Genomic DNA, 17,748 nt, shown 5'->3' on the forward strand with positions numbered 1-17,748 from the left:
ATCCGACTTCTCTTTCTCCTTTTTCTTAAATCTGACCACGATGACGATTTTTTCTCAATCTTCTGTAAATATATAATTTAATTAAACGTAAAATGAAAAGGTGGTGAAATATTTTTATTTTTGTAAAAGAAAAAAATCAATTATGATTTTTTTTATTATATGATAAATAGAATTATCCATTCTTGTGGGCGTTCTTCAAATCCTTCATTATAAATCATACATATTCATGTCAGTTCCACTCGCGTGTTACAACGCACTTTGAAAAAAAAGGTGCATTAAATTTGGGACCAAGTTAACGCACTTCGCTTTGTTTTGTTTTCCAGATATACGAAACAGATCCTTAGTAGTTATTTTCTCCTTTTTACATAAGATCATATGTCCCTTCATTTGAGTAAATCTTTTCTCGATTGCAGAGTATAGAAGAGGTAGACAGACCTTTCCGTTTTCATTCAACAAACTTGTAAGTAGTATTTCCGTTACCAGTCGTAAATACACATTCATTTGGAAAATCACATAATAATTGAAAATATCTTTTGAAGGCTTTAAATAAACCAGAGAGTAAAGTTGAGATCTAACTATTACGTAAGGTCAGGTACACTGTATCTAACACTATTTCTTAGAAGATACGAGCATTATTACATTTGCAGAAAAAATTGATAATGCATTATTTTAGATCCGCGCCAGAAGTAAAGATGAGATCACAAAGCTGAGCGAGGCTCTTGTTACACTAACTCCTTCAAAATTCTCAGACAATGATCTGTCAGGCTATAAGGTTAGTTGATTTACTGTGGAAAATTATCTAGAATCCTTTGACAAAGAAATCGATCCCTTCAAAAGTAAGAGAGCCGAAAATCCCACAGTTCTATTGCAAATATTGTGTTTAAACACTATATTGAATGTGTTAATGAAAAATAATAGAAAACAATAAATACAAATTCCTTTCGGTGATAATATTCTCAAATGCTCAAAATATTTTATGATATTGTGACTTGCCATCTTTTCCTATGCTCGATATTGATGATTTTTTTTTCTCTCTCCAAAGTCCTTCCATTGGTCTGATCTGATTGCACGGACAGAAAACGATGAAAAACCCTTGAAACTCCCCGACATAGAAAGAAAAAGAAGAGAGGCTATCTGGGAACTTTTCACCAGCGAATGTGTATTTCTTATAGATCATCTCATGGTCCTTAAACACGTACGTAATGGTAAACATATGAAAAAATAAATTAATTCAAAATATTAGTAATTAAGGATCTGACGTAAAAAAAATTTAATTACATACACACTGCAGACTTTCATGATAACTTTAGCAAAAGTTGAAAGTTGAGAAGAAGACCGAGTCTTCGTATCTGTTATTAGCTTCAATTTCAATGAGGAAGATAATTATATGGGGAAAAAAATGAAAGAAATATTCTTTTCTTCTCCCTATTGACATTTTGTCCGATTATAATGAGCAGTCACTGACCTATGTCTCTTCCAATCATATTTATTTTTCAAAGTTTAATGACTCAGAATGATAAAAATGAAAAATATCAACATTAATTGGCGTCATCTGTAATTAGTTAAAGTATCCATACTACTCGCCTTCAAGAAAATAAATTTTATAACTAACTTTGAAATATTCATTGAACTACCCTATATATATTGGATTCAGAAACTTCATAAAAATCCTTACAAACATAGATACATTGTACGTTCCAGTAAATGTTCAACCAAGCCTGTTTCTTTACTCCTCACTAAGATATTGACAGTAGTGAGGGAAACCTTCAAGAGTACTGTGCAACAATATATTCAAGAAGTGGTGTGAATCAGATGTGAATACTAAAAGATTCCAAAGAACTTTTGGACAATTTGAATTCACAAGATTTTACCAAAATCAACAGCTTAAAAACTTACGACTTTTCAGCTCTATACACAACGATATCCCACGATAAATTAAAGTCCAGGCTTTTTGATATCATTGACAGCTGTTTTTTCAATAAAAATGGATCTCGGAAATTTACTTACCTGGTCATTGGTCATTTGCAAAATTATTTGTTAAAACACATTCTGATTGCACACACAAGTACCTGAAATTGACATCAAAGAGATGCTTGAGTTTCTGATTGACAATATCTATATGGTTTTTTGAGATCAGGTATTCCATCAATCTATTGGAATTCCCATGGGTACTAATTGCGCTCCGTTATTAGCAGACCTATTTTTGTATTCATGTGAAGCAAAGTTTGTGCAAAATCTTATGCGTACAAAGAAGAAAACGCTTGCTGTGGCCTTCAATTCCACCTATATATCGACGACGTATTTTCAATTAACAATAGTAATTTCCATTCCTACGTCCATACGATATATCCTGGTGAGCTTGAGATAAAAGATATCACAGAGTCTAACATATCTGTTTCATACATATTTTACTAGAAAAAGACGTTAATGCTAATATAACTACCAAGCTATATGTTTTAACTTTTCTATCGTCAACTTCCATAAGTTCGGTGTATATATATCTCAGTTGATTCGATACGCAGGAGCATGCTCTACGTATGAACAGTTTCTAAAACGAGGTAAATTATTGTCTAGCAATTTGATGAAACAAAAATATCAGCAGTCTCGTTTAAAGTCATCATTTCGTAAGTTCTATGGTCGATACAATGACCTTGTCATCAAATTCAATTTATCATTGAGTCCAATGCTGACTGACGTTTTTCAACTAATTTTTAGTCCATTATTTATACACTGAATTGACGACGGATTTTTCCAGTTATTTCCCGATCATGACAAGGAGCACACGGCGGGAGTGACCGGTCAGCAGGGGATGCTCACTCCTCCATGGCACCTGATCCCACCTCTGATGTTTCGGAGGTCCGTGTTTGCTCTGCTAATATTTGGTATTGTTTTATGGACTGATATTGAATATTGTTCATTATCTCCATGTCCTTCTTTCACATAATTTGAACTCAAAGTTTGATTAATGACCATGAAAGGAATAACTATTAAAATAATAAATTGTAAACCTAACTAATATTATTCTCTAAGTAGTTTAGTCATTGAAAATATAATGTGTAACAGCCCAGTTGACAAACCTACTTCATATTCTTTAAATATAAATTTACTGAGGTTCATTTGTTCATATCAATATGTTTTATTACACTATTATCTTTTTAGTGTTTATGAATAAACAACAATCAATTGTGTTATGAAATATCTTTGAAAGATTTTAAATACACTCTTATTTGGTATTTGTTTTTTTTAATCTCATTTCAGTGTTTCATGGAACCATTAAAGAAGCTTCAAGTTGACGATCATTTGATGTTTGCAGAACCTAATGAGATTTTCAGCAATCTAGACGAATTGTGTTACGTGAGCATTAGTTTTAATTTCATTATATAATTATTGTTTTTCTTTAATCTTATTATAAGACAGATATAATTCATTTCCTTACGTAAATATATTCCTGATCAATATAACTCAAAGTAAAAGGAAAATAATTAACTAACATGTTTCATCCCGATTTGTTTAAATGTTAGCTAATTTTATTAACATTTTTTGTAAAGGGAGTGATTAAGAATACAAATAACAAAATACATGTAAGGGGTTACCCCACATAGAAAAAACACGGTCCCCTAAAACATCTAAGATGGGATCAGGTGCCATGGAGGAGTCAGCATCCCTTGCCGACCGGTCAAACCCGCCCGTGTGTTCCTTGTCATTATCGGGAAATTACCAAAAGTATCCATCGACACTGAATTCAGTGTGTAAATGATGACAACGAAAACTTAAAAACATTGAAAAATACCAGTAAACCCACGAACATATACCACGGCTTCTGCAGGGTACTGCAGAGGTAACAAAGGTGTGCAGAAAGACTACGCATATCCCGTGTACCAGTCACAGCCTTATTCTTCTAGAATTCATGATCTGAAATAATACTCTCTAAAAATAAATTCCGAGATTGGCCAATTGTTCATTCATGAACTGTCGTATAATGACTAGTATTTGGTTTCTGGTATTATTATTGTAGGTAAGCTATACCTTTTGTATTTGGTTTCTGGTATTATTATTGTAGGTAAGCTATAAATTTTATATTTGGTTCCTGGTATTGTTATTGTAGGTAAGCTATACATTTTGTATTTGGTTTCTGGTATTATTATTGTAGGTAAGCTATACATTTTGTATTTGATTTCTGGTATTATTATTGTAGGTAAGCTATAAATTTTGTATTTGGTTTCTGGTATTGTTATTGTAGGTAAGCTATACGTTTTGTATTTGGTTTTTGGTATCATTATTGTAGGTAAGCTATACGTTTTGTATTTGGTTTTTGGTATCATTATTGTAGGTAAGCTATACATTTTGCAAGGAACTCATCACGGTATTATTGAGAAGCATGAAATCTGAGGAGATCTGGCCAGCCTCGTCACTGGTTGAAGCATTAGATAAGGTAGATAATATGTATAATGTAACTGGCTAATTTTGACGGTGTCTATGCTATTTGTAAATTTCTGCTGTCAAAAAAAAAGGATTGTACAGAATAAATTCATATTAGATAGATTGTGCTTATTGCTTGTGTTAAGAATTTATAAATATCAAATTTCAATTACAATTTTCAATAAATCAATTCTATTTTACACTCTTTTGAAATAAATTATAAAAAACAGTTATTAAATTCATTTTTTTTCACGTCAATATCCATTAATATTATATCGAAATTTAACATAAACATTTGTATACAAATGAAAGAGGTACTGAGAAATACATAAAAAAAAAGATTTAGCACATTTTTAATATGAATAAAAAATACGAAATGATTCCAAATAAAACTGATTACAAGGTTTTAATTTTGTTTTTTGGGTGATTTTTCAGTTCTCCAAACTATCTGATGATGGTAATGTCTACCACACTTACTGCATCTCCTATTCCAAGTGTTTAGAGTATGTAGAGAAACTCAGGAAGAACGAGAACTTTGTGGAGTTTGAAAGGGTAAGCTGATGTAAAGATTCTCTGATTCTTTTTCAGTTGGTGTTCTTTTTAAATGTAACAAAATATCTTTTTTTAAAAATTCATTTCAATGATTAACGTGCATCAAAACCTCTATCAAAAGTTTTCACAGAAATGCATACATTATTCAAAAAAGGTGTTATAATTTATTCTTCATATAACATGTGCAACGAATGATAAAAAAAATCCTTTGATGTATATAAAAGTCTATTTTTACTTAATGTTTTTGATCAAAATTCTTTCCTCTCACACTGTGGAATCTCTGGAAGATTTGGATAATTAAAATTTAAATCGGTAGTAGTTTGTTTGTTTGAGGATAACAAGTCAATTAACTGATACATTGACACTTTAGTAGTAGTTTGTTCGTTTGAGGATAACAAGTCAATTAACTGATACATTGACACTTTTTCCGTGCTAACTTTGGTGCCCTAGGAATGATGTTGATTCAGAAGATTTTAGATTTAGTTCACGGAGTTTAGCTAAAGTTTAAGGTTCCTCTGAATAATAGGTTAAACATTTCCCTATATAAAAATCGCAAGATTTATGTAGGTATAGTTCATAATGAATTTTAAAAAAAATGTTGATTTCCTTACAGAATATTGGCATATACAGTATAAATTTATAAGACATATCTAGAACAGGAAGTAATGAGACTAAACATACAGTCTGAATAAAATATCATCATTTATATTTCATCAATTCTTTTGAAATTGGGTGGATCAGTCTGGTTTGATTTTATTTTAATCCTGTTGACTATAAACATACATGAAAAATGAAGATAATGAAGTAAACACGCAAAAAAAGTTCATTGTTCATTGAAACACTACAAATCAGGCAAAATGCAATCACAAACAACTAAAAAAATCAAAGGTTGAATTAGATGCCATAAAGAAGAAAGAATATCCTGTCAACTGGTAATAACCGTATGCTCTTTGTCTAATATCTAAATGCCGTATTTTTTTCAGTGGTGTTCCCAGGATCCTCGTTGTCGCAGACTACAGTTAAATGATTTCTTGGTGGCTCCGATGCAGCACTGCACAAAGCTCCCTCTGCTCCTCGCCAACATTAGGAAGTACACGTCATCAGATTATGATAAAAGTATTTTGGCGTTGACTATCGGCAAAGTAGAAATATCACTGCGTAAGTAAGGTTGAACATAATTGATTTGAAACATCACACAACGCATTTAAGAAGAATAAAATCCCTTTCTCGAAAGAATAAAGATGTTAAGAGTACAGTCATGTATATTATACTTAAAATCGATTCAGACCCGGGTTATGTTTCTGTACGTTGTAGAGTGCTTAGATGAAAAAATGAGGAGAGAGCGGAACACACAGCGTCTACAGGAACTCCGACAACAGATCGTGTGGCCCATTGTGACTGATCTCGATCCTCGTACATACATTCCAGAGGTTAGTTCCCAACACATAATTGTGAATCAATATTTAGCTATGTTTTATACTCTTTAATTACCTTACTAACAAACTTTTCAATCTTCGGTTGAAAAATCGAAAATCTGATTAAATCTTTCGTTTTAAAACTATTTGTGTATATTGACAAAATAAGTTTTACCATTCATTTATGACAATAGCCTTACTGTTTATCAGTGTAAATCTTTTTGCATTCTATTCTCTTTGTTTACTTAAATTGAATAAAACAACAAAATCATGTTTTTCTATTCATATATACTTCTCTTCACAATCCATCGTTGTTGTATATACACTCTTCATTTTCATCATAATATATCGTTGTAATGTTTAGGCTCATTTCTTCTGTTCATATTCTTCTTTTTCATAGTAATCTATAGTAGCAGAGTTTACAATCTTAGTTTTCATCACAATATATCGTTGTAGTGTTTACGCTCATCGTTTTCATCACAACCTTGTCCCTTACTTCTGTCCTGTCCACACCGGCTCCTACTCCACGAAGGCCCACTTACTCTTATTCGTAAGTATCAGTTGAAAAAAAAATATTTATTTTTACATTTTTAAACATGTTAAATGAATTACAATTTTCCAGGGAAACTTTTATTTTCATAAATGTAACTGTTATTCGATCCTATTATCATGTTGTTGATTTATGTCAGTTAGGTAATTAGTTCACTGAAGTTGCCTTCATTGAAGCAAATTGATCAGAAAATCTTCTTTATTGTGAAAATTAAGTTTGGTCAGAGGATTTATACCTGTTTGTAAATATAACTTTGTGCACTTAGCAATGTGTAAATTATTCATTTCGATTAATAAATGACATACCCCAGAACCACGAATCTGGCAAATGATAAAAAATATATATTTTGCCTGACAATATGCATAAGTCAAAGCAGTTCATAGTGTGTATTAAAAGTTACTGCTAAATTTTAATAGGTTGTCGAGACGTTTGGCCATTTGTAATTTCTAATACTAGTATCACAGATTAAATTTTTCGAACCATCTTGATGTCCCCGTCTGTTCCACTAGTATATCATTTTCATTTGCAGATATAATAGATTGAAATTTATTTCAGAAACAACGAAAAATGTTGATGTTTATCTCTTTTTATTTGATGACTTGCTGTTAATAACAAAAACCAAACGAGGAAGAAAGGTGAGTTTAAATCAGAAAAAATTATGTCCAATCAGTTTAGATTTTTTTCATACAAAATGCATTTCTGATGATTAGAAAAAAATATATCATTCAACAATTTGAAAATTGTGAATGTATCTATGATCGTAAGAAAATATATGCACAATTGTATATCATTTTTATCAAAGCATCCAAATTCATAAGTACTGATTTGTCAAGCTGATAAAAGAATTTTAAATGTTCGCCTCATTTTAGAAACCGTCTGATCTCGGTCAAACAGACAATAAATCTGTTTACGTTGTATACAGACAGCCTATTGAACTAAGATGTCTAAAGATTCACGACGTGGACACATATGACAACTCAGGTACACTCCCATTTTTATAAACATGTATCTAGAAAATTAATCCCATGCTTGGAAAAAAGATCACATAAAAATTATCAATTTTTTTATGTTCTCATCTAACAAAATTTGTTCTTTTGTTTTTCTATTTATGCTTTCTTTGAGATAATCCTCTGTTGTAATATTAATCAGCTTTACTTTAGGAAGTAGTATAAAGAATTCGTTAGTTTTGGTACAAGTGGGTACATTACAACAAGTCATAGGATTATATACGCTCCAGTGTCCCTCAGAGTTTACAAAGGTAATAATTATGAATAATACTGTTTATTATACTCAATGGTTAGAATTATAGTATTTAGTATGGTTTGAATGATAATTTTGTATTTAAGTAAAAACCAATACAAACAGTTTTATTTGTAATATCTAAGTATCACAGAACTGATAAAACAAATATACTTTGTGAACTAGATATTAAGATGTGTTCAAACAAGTTAGCACTTCAAGTTTACTAGACGAGTAAATACAAGAAATGAACAAAAGTAAGCCATAGTTACTGTGTTACAACAAAATTTAACATTCAAATTAAATATACATGTAGCTGAAGTTGTCTAAATCCCTTTCTTTTGCAATAAAATGATTCATACTAAATACCAGTAATTTTATCTCTGTGAATTTTAATAATTCAATTATCATCTTGTTTACCAGGATATGTGGATATCAAAATTAAGTGACGCCAAATCAAAATGCTACCTGGTGAGAAAAGATCCATGTCTGGAGATCGAGGCTTCAGATCCTGTTCCGGTCAAAGAACAGTCACCCAAAACGAGGCGACGAATACGCATGCTCAGGAATCACAAAAAGAAATCCATTTCCATGGACACATTATTTACATGTAGTGAATAACATTGTCTTTTATTTAGTATTAATAATACTTACTGGGTGAAAGTAAACTTTGACATACGCAAATACTCAGTGAATTTATAATATGAAAGATTCAAAATCTACAATATACAGCAAAACATCATCCTATTTACAATTTCACAATGTTTCCATGATGTTCGTCCTTCATTCTCTTCAAATGAATTTTTATCCAAAGAGCATGTCAAAATGTGTGTCATCAAAAATACCGATATGTGCTTGAAGGTCATTTATAATTTTGTTTTTCATTTTCACAATGTTATCGTTCGATTTAACATCACTGGAAATGTCCGATTTTCCCCCTCGAAATCGCACCAATTAAGAGATCTATGTATGTTAATTATTAATATAAACTAGATTCCACTTTAAAAAAATACGATTAATATATTTTTTTGCAGACATAGTAAGAAAATAATATTTTTCTTTTGCAGCAAGATGATTTTATGAATATTATAATAAGCTTGTTTTGTATCGATTAAATACATGTACTCATCTGGTTAAATTTATTTCATATTTTTCAAAAAAAGGGACAATTTTAGTTTGAAACCCTGGATAATTAAGTTATCGATACTTACGAGTTTTGTCTACCTAACCGCTTACTGTGATACTTACAATGATATTAGAATTAGAATTCGAATTTCATATTCAATGTTCTGTCTACCATTTTGAGATGACGTAATGATTTCCAATAAAACACGTTACAACTAGATTTTTAAAAAGCTAGATGTCGGCCAAAAGCTTTCCAGATTTTGTGTTTGTAGTTATCAAAATCTGACGTTATACGAAATTTCTCAGATTATATACGTTGTCATTCTATTTCAATTCTGTGATCCTTTTTCTTTCTCACAGATCTTATTTAAAATGATATACATGTAACATTTTTTTATATTGTTGTTGTCTTTTATTGTCCTTTATATCTTATTATTGTTGTTTTGAATCATGCTGTATTCATTGATGTTAACATGTTTGTTGAATATTAAATTTGAAACTTTATTTTGTATTTTCGTATTGAATGTGAAAATTAAAGAACATATTTCGGCTCAATTCTTTTGATGAATTGAAATTGAAAAAAAAACAATCTAAGGCCTTTTTGTGAGAAAAAGAAAATCTAGAATTTGGTTAAAATTATTCCGTTCAAATGAACGAACGTGGATTAGTGATGATAAAATCAGTATTGAAAAAAAAGGCAATGTACGTTTCTTATGCCCTTAAAATTATGAGCTAAAATAGATGTGTAACGCCTTATTGAACATAAGGCATTATTGTACACAAGTAAAAGTTTGAATTTCAAACTCCTCCTCGCCAGAGCCACACAAGCAGATTAGTCTCCCTTCATTGTCACAACATAGACTTCTTATTACTGTTTTTCTCAATTTGATTGGTTGCGTCTCCGTCAAATTTTCACCAATAAAATGAATAGCTGGCGGTCCACTACTGTAGACAACAGTGTTTCCAAATCCGTCACACAGAAGAAGACGTGGTTTTCCCATATCTCTGGCTAGATATGTGCCTTCTGATTTTCCTGCCGGATCTAGAATAAGCAGACTACCTGCACTTTTATCTATGAGCCAAATATCACCACGTAAATCCTCCTGAATTTTGAACGGGTCAATAACAAAATTCCTATCAAATTTAATCACCTGTAGTACCCTTCCGCTGTAATCGCATCTTGAAATCCTGTATTCTCGTTGATGACCTCTTCGTTTTTTCTCCTGGACTGTGAGTAGGAAGCCTGTGTATGTACAGCTTATATCTACGTACTTCCAGTATGGTTCTTCATGCAATGTTTTAACAGAAGATTCTTCCAGATAAAATTCCATAAGCACATCATAGACGGCTAGGAGGTATTTCTGATTAGGTGTAGGTGTCAGAGCACAGTGTAGAGGACTTGTCTGAGCTATAAGATCAGTAACTCTTTCACATAAAACTTTGCCATGGAGATTCTGTACTGTCAGACCATGCATACGGGATGTTCCATTATGAGCAAAAACAAGTACTGTTACCAAGTGCACTGGACCTTCCGCAGTATTAACGAGAAAATGAGAAGAATCATTGTATACGTTTGTAATAGAAAGCTTTTTTTCACTCTTTCTGATAATTGTAGATTTTTTCACTGGTTTTTGATAAAGGTGTGGACGCTCTGATAAATATGATGGATCTTTATAACAGTTATAGTTTAATTCTAATTTCCTACTTTCTTGTTTTCTATCTGAATATTTCGCTTTATATGATTCAATTGTTTTACGTACTTCGATAATGCACTTTTGGGGATTTAATCTTGCTATAATTGGATCGAAGTTTACACGAACACATAATTTTTGTAGAAAGTTATAGTCCAGAAGGCTTCTTGTTATTTCTTTCAAATAATCATCTAAAATTTTTGTCCTTCTTTCAATCTTAAGAGCAAGAAATAAAATGTCCTGAGGTAGAGTTACATTGAACTTTTTCAATGCAGTATCTACTCTCCTTAATAGCTGCCGGGAACATTCTCTCCATTCAAACTTAAAGGCAGATCGTTGTGAGGTTTGATTATTTGAAAAGTGCGCCAAAACATGACTTACAGTATCGATTTTCCCTGTCAGCGTCCCAATACATGAATTTATGTCTTTTTTCATCTTCTCGTAACATGGTTTAAAGTTTGTGTTTAATACAGAAAGATCGTCTTTTAGTTGTTTGATATTCTGCTTTATTAATGTGTGTATTTTTATCGCATTATGCTCTGTATGGACCTTTAAACATATGTCACACACAGGCTGAAAACAAGTGGTACACATCCATTCACACTTATCTTTTGTGTGTATTCTACACACATATCCTTTGCACATCCCGGTAAATCTCTCTCTGTACCGACAAACAAAATGGCCACCTATGTTTTCTGTCTCTAAGTGCCCAGATAAACAGGAAGTACAGAGTCCTTTGTTACAAATTGTACAGAACAGACTCAAGGGTTCAGGACAAAGGTCGCAGAGTTTTACCACTAATCCATGGGAATAAAACATCTGCAATGTACAATTAAATTAAACATCTAACAGTTATTAACCCAGATAGCATGACTATGTTGGGCCAACATTTGTTAAAGGTTGTATGGTTGGCGTTGGGGGAACAACGTTGGGCCAACGTTAGACCAATGTTACCAAGTCAACCTTCTCGACCATGACGGAATTCCTATGCTGGCCCATTGTTGGTCCAACGTAAGCAACTTCCATTCACTTTAGTTTCCAAAGAAGGAAGGATCATGGCGTTGGCCCAACGTTGGACCAATGTTTATAATACACCCTTAAAGAAAGTGTATTTACAAGTTGGTAGTAGTATGTTGGCCCAACGTTGGCCCATTGTTTGTAATACACCCTTAAAGAAAGTGCCTTATCAAGTTTGTAGTAGTATGTTGGCCCAACGTTGGCACAATGTTTGTAATACATCCTTAAAGAAAGTGCCTTATCAAGTTGGTAGTATTATGTTGGCCCAACGTTGGCCCATTGTTTCTAATTCACCCTTACAGAACGAGTCTTATCAAGTTGGTAGTAGTATGTTGGCCCAACGTTGGCACAATGTTTGTAATACATCCTTAAAGAAAGTGCCTTATCAAGTTGGTAGTAGTATGTTGGCCCAACGTTGGCCCATTGTTTGTAATACACCCTTAAAGAACGTGTCCTATCAAGTTGGCAGTAGTATGTTGGCCCAACGTTGGCCCAATGTTTGTAATACACACAAGTGTTATTTTGTTTAGGTCTTCAAAGATGGGATATTTATATTGGGCCAACGTTGGCCCAATTATTATACTGCCAACTAATTGATGGAGTCAATTTTATAATTAGCTGCTGAGCTTTACGTTAGGACAACGTTGGTACATTCTGAAATAATTGAGAGGACTTTCTATGTCCATGCTTATCAGTGGATGACTGCTTTTGTTTAGATATGATATTTTCAACATTTTAACTTTGCACTTAAGAGATCAAGCACCAAAGAGTGTTTTATTCTATTTTTTGAATTGTGTATATGCTTATTTATTTGTAATAACCCAGATAGCAGAACACCGTTGGCCAAATCTTACATTATGGTTCTATTATCTATGTTGGGTTACCTTGATTGGGCCAACAATGGCCCAACATGGAATATTGATAGCTGGTCATGTATAATAGTGCGCTAATTTTGGGCTTACTGTTGGCATTATATCATAAAACTATTATCATGAGAGAAAATATTTGTTTGGAGATTGGCATCGGCCCTACGTTGGCCCAATATACCATGAATCGGACTGAGCATCATGGGTAGACAACAACCGGGCTTCTTGTAATATCCGCGCCATTTTTAATCTGACACGAGCGTAATGAGACTGATACCTTGCATATCTGCACTCACTTTGTAAGTATTAATAATATGTTTGCCCGGCACAGCTGAATTAACGTTTAGTTTTTAAACGATATCATGTACAAATCTGTGTAAATCAGACACGGGGAATGCAGAGGCCAGGTGCTGTTGGGTCAACACTGTACAGATAGCATGCTTACATTGGGCCAACGTTGGGCCAATGTAATCGGTTACATCGGGCCAATTTTGGCAAATGGCATTGACCCAATTTAAGTTTGCTCATCGACCCAATGTTGGCCCGATATGTTGGGCCAACGTTGGCCCAATGTAGAGTGTTATTTCTACAGATATTGGCCCAACGTCGCGCCAACATTGGCCAAATAAATGCGACATTGTTGGCGAAACGTCAACAAGAACATTGGGCCGATGTTGGCAAATGCCGTTGGCCCAGTGTCATTTTGCTCCTTGGTCATATGTTGGTCCGATATATTGGACCAACGTTGGGCCAATGTGTATAAACATTTGATTGTTACAAATCTGTATATTAACAAATCTGATCGTCTCTACAATCAGAAATAAATCTACAACCAATCCTACTTGAAAAATCAAGCTAGCTAAAAAAAAATTTAAAATTCTCATAATTTATCGAAACAAAATAAATAATCAGTGATTAAATTTTTTGTTTATATACAAGAAAAATAAATGAAAGTATAAAAATGTGTTTTGATACAGTTAAAACAATTAATAATTTGCTCGTTATTTAAATTGAAATTTGTGTCTAGTAGAATACATTTCCGAAGTCTACCACTTAATTTACTTATATACACTTAACGTCGAGAACATGATCAAACATTTTGAAAATGTTGAATTTGCTGAAGTTAAAACAAAATTTATTCAGTACTAAAAATTAATTGGGTTCTTTCATTTAAAATTTGTTCAGTGTAACGACAAATTTTCAATACATGTATTTTATATGGGGCAACATTGAATCAAAATTGTTTTGATGATGATATCAAGCGTATAAATATTATGCATAAATGCCTTCATCACGCAAGCTAATCACTTAATCACACCATGAAACAAAAAAGACGGTTATTCCTTAATTGACAGCTTAAACATATAGTGATATACTTGTAAATTTAATCGTATGTTTACTCTTTACTGAGAAAAGTAACAAATATATTAAGTACCAAATATTACAATTCTAGTGCTACTGGAGATTCTAAAAAGACATGGAGAACACAATCAAAGAATGGCTAAGGTATGCCAAGGACAGGGATGAGGGAGGAAGAAACGGACAGAGAAGAAAAGAAAGGGGAGGAGGAGACTCGGGAAGAGGAAATGGAGACTTAGGAGAGGGATCAGATGGAAAGTGGCAGTGCCTAACTTTTTTCTGTGATATAGTATGACATTCCTGTAGTTCTACTTTTTTTTATGTCTGTTTGTTGGTTATAAACTCGATGCAGATGCCAGAAAAATTTTTTCTGTAAGTAAACAAAATGACGGGATTCATTCTAGTATTATTTTAAGAACAGCTAGGAGGGCTTTGTTTATTTGTTAGACGTGCTTATTGATACCTGTAATTTACTGAACTTGTGCATAATTTACATCAGAGAGGGAGTATACAGTCATGTAACCCTACATGTATAGCTTGAAGTGAGCATCCACTTTTAATTCTTTATTAATGTTTTCTTCATGCACTGAGCAATAAAATTATAGTATGTTATAATTGAATTTTATATTTTGATTTCTTTTTTCACAGTTTTTTTTAATTAATGTAGAGCTACTTACAATGCAATACTTGTTGATGGCAATTCTATGAGAATATTGAGAATATGTATTAAACTATTAATCTAGCATATATAGCATATATAGATAGTATTAAAGGCTTTTACCATTTAACTGTATTACAAAACTAGTATAACCTTATTGTATATATTTGTTTGTCAATTTTGAGGACAAATGGCCAACCAGTGAAGAGCAAATGAGTTGTCATGATGGAGAGCCAATAAGATACAAACCAACGTTGGCCCAAAAATGATGTTTTCCTGATATTGAAAGAATAAGTGGCCCAACAATGGCTCAATGATATCCGTTCGTTGGTCCAACAATAAGCCAACAAGTTGGTTTGATTAAGGGCCGATGAGCAAAATACCGATGGCCCAACATTAATTGCTTACAATGGCCCAACTGTACAAAAATGACGTTTGCCCAACATTGAAAAAATACAATGGCCCAACAGTGGCCCAATATTAACTGTTACATTGGCCCAACAATAAGCCAATAAGTTGGTTTGATTAAGGGCCGATGAGCAAATTACCGTTGGCCCAACATTAGTTGCTTACAATGGCCCAATTGTTCAAAAATGACGTTTGCCCAATACTGAAATAATACAATGGCCCAACAGTGGCCCAATTTTAACTGTTACATTGGTCCAACAATAAGCCAACAAGTTGGTTTGATTAAGGGCCGATGAGCAAATTACCGATGGCCCAATGTTGAATTCAAACAGTGGCCCAACATAAGGAGCGTTGTTGGCCCAACAAAGGTCCAATAACATCCTGCTATCTGGGAAATACACACCACATAAAATATATCCTTCTATAGCTAGAAGCACCATTATTTTAAAACTGCATCCCAAGTTTAATTTCAAATGGAAAAATTTCTGCTTCATTTTTTTGGGATAAATAATCAATATTATAGCTGCTGATACAAAACGTATTTGTGGTTTACACTTAGATATATGCATATTTAATCAATAGCGTTGACACATAAAAAATATAACTCAGCATTGATTTAGATGGTTGTAAACAAGAAAGTACATACCTCTTTTGGAGATTTTTTGGTAAAAAGTTTACCATTTAATTCGTTGATGATAGTATCTCGATTTAAGTCACACCTTTATATTGAATCATTGTTCCCTGGCTGTTTCACGTCAAGGCAAGCATAACCAGAGACAGATAACCAAGCTAACTGAAAAATAATGAATTTCAACCGATAGTTTATCAATCTCCTCAGCATAAATCCAGAGAATATCCGAATAATTCTACTTTCCTTTTCAATGTAAAATGATAGACAGTGAGTATGGTGCGATCAATAACATCGTTTGCAGGCAAGTGTTAGACTAACTCAGATTAATTTCCCTTTGGACGTGGATGCAAATAAAATCTATTATTTTACCATGTAGTTGATTTGATCAACTACCGTACTCGAGTGGAATATATTAGAAAGTAAAATTAGGAAATAATTACCTAAAAAATTACTTTTAGGGATCCAACTTCATTAGTATGTAATATTGACTTAAGTCAAACGCATGATTTGTTTCCTTCATCAAATAATTAGACGAATTTAAATATGCAATGTTGTCAGTTTATTTTTTTCTCTGAAAAAAAAAAGGATGTACATGTGTAATTTGCAGATTGATTGCAATAAATAACAGTTGTGTTTTAATTACATGTCTCATATCTGAATATTTCAAGTTATAATTAATATGTGTCAAAAATTGTCAAATGCTTTTAAAAACGTATGAGTAAAGAACGACGAACATGTGAAAGACATAAATGAACTGTTAATTAAAGTAATTATAATTTATTGCTAAATAGAAAAGTTGATTAGCGGCACATATTTTGTGGACGCTGTAATACATAGGTAAAGAAAACTAAATTACTACATGTAGTATAACGCAATCTTTAATAACACATTTCAGAGCAGTTCCAAAAAGTTTAATATGGTATGTTCGTTAAACTATATAATTAGATTTCCCAAGATAGGCAGATACATGTAATCTCTAAAGTTATTAATAATGAAACCTGATTACTTACATGTAGTATCAATTGTCGTTAACATTATTTGTACATTCAATTTGATAGAAACTTTAACAGTTTAATAGATAAAGAATGCCTCAGAGAGATTTATAACAAAATGTTTTCCCTGATCGGCAGCTGATAAAGCATATTGCATCATGATTCTAGTCTTTTTTTAAAAATACGAATATAACTCTGATATGTCCCTAAGAAAAGAAACTCACTTACGAGACTTAGGTCCCATCATGTCAGGTAGCACATAAGGCAACCACACAGTCCCCCCCCCTCCCCCCCACCCAGTCCTATCTTTTGCTTTTTTTCTCTATTTCCTTCCAAATCATCTCTATCTCTTATATGTTGTTTTTGGCCTGCCCCTTTTTCTCTTACCATCTCAAAAATGTGTATCTGAAATACAAGGTTCAGAACAGATGTGTCCGGTCGACATGGGATGCTTACTCATCCTAAGCACCGTATCCCATCTCCTAGGAATTTACAGATTTCTATGTCTTCAGACATTTGAAGCTATATTACTGTTCGTTATCGTTTCCCTTTGCACTATTATTCTCGTTTTTAAAGTTTTTGTCTTCAGTATTTTATACATCATAAAATGTCGTTCTATCAATTTCCATGGCAACAATTACCAGAAAAAGGTAGAAAAGATAGTAATTCTCAGCGGAAGTTGGCAAGGACAATTTGATATTTTTACGGGAAAGTTGCTCTTATGATTTATAAATACATGTATTACATTAATTCCACTTTTATTGTCCGTACCTCATTAAATTTAATTTTATAATATATCTGACTTCATAATTATGTTTTACATCAT

The 17,748-nt window shown here is 32.6% G+C and overlaps 2 protein-coding genes across 2 annotated transcripts in view; one reads left to right on the plus strand and one right to left on the minus strand.

The window, feature by feature from the left end:
• The window catches only part of LOC134266611 (pleckstrin homology domain-containing family G member 7-like), a 33,965-nt gene extending 24,207 nt beyond the window's left edge, over window positions 1-9,758 (plus strand). Inside the window, exons 5-17 of the mRNA XM_062748831.1 lie at window positions 414-460; window positions 674-772; window positions 1,043-1,195; window positions 3,259-3,354; window positions 4,331-4,432; window positions 4,855-4,971; window positions 5,955-6,129; window positions 6,286-6,401; window positions 6,843-6,936; window positions 7,492-7,571; window positions 7,806-7,917; window positions 8,097-8,194; window positions 8,599-9,758. Of these exons, the coding sequence (XP_062604815.1) occupies window positions 414-460; window positions 674-772; window positions 1,043-1,195; window positions 3,259-3,354; window positions 4,331-4,432; window positions 4,855-4,971; window positions 5,955-6,129; window positions 6,286-6,401; window positions 6,843-6,936; window positions 7,492-7,571; window positions 7,806-7,917; window positions 8,097-8,194; window positions 8,599-8,796 (1,487 nt within the window). The 3' untranslated portion in view covers window positions 8,797-9,758. The remainder of the gene's footprint in view (window positions 1-413; window positions 461-673; window positions 773-1,042; window positions 1,196-3,258; window positions 3,355-4,330; window positions 4,433-4,854; window positions 4,972-5,954; window positions 6,130-6,285; window positions 6,402-6,842; window positions 6,937-7,491; window positions 7,572-7,805; window positions 7,918-8,096; window positions 8,195-8,598) is intronic.
• A 312-nt stretch (window positions 9,759-10,070) lies between these two features.
• On the minus strand, window positions 10,071-16,093 carry LOC134266602 (uncharacterized). The gene is made up of 2 exons (XM_062748822.1): window positions 15,946-16,093; window positions 10,071-11,810 (listed from the first exon to the last, which is right to left on the minus strand). Exon 2 carries the CDS (start codon window positions 11,808-11,810, stop codon window positions 10,071-10,073), a length of 1,740 nt encoding a protein of 579 aa, XP_062604806.1. The 5' UTR covers window positions 15,946-16,093.
• Window positions 16,094-17,748: the final 1,655 nt, after the last annotated feature.

The sequence above is a fragment of the Saccostrea cucullata genome, unplaced genomic scaffold (genome assembly GCF_032062105.1).
Source record: "Saccostrea cucullata isolate Sc308-1 unplaced genomic scaffold, CSIRO_AGI_Scuc_v1 ctg748, whole genome shotgun sequence".
NCBI lineage: Eukaryota > Metazoa > Mollusca > Bivalvia > Ostreida > Ostreidae > Saccostrea > Saccostrea cuccullata.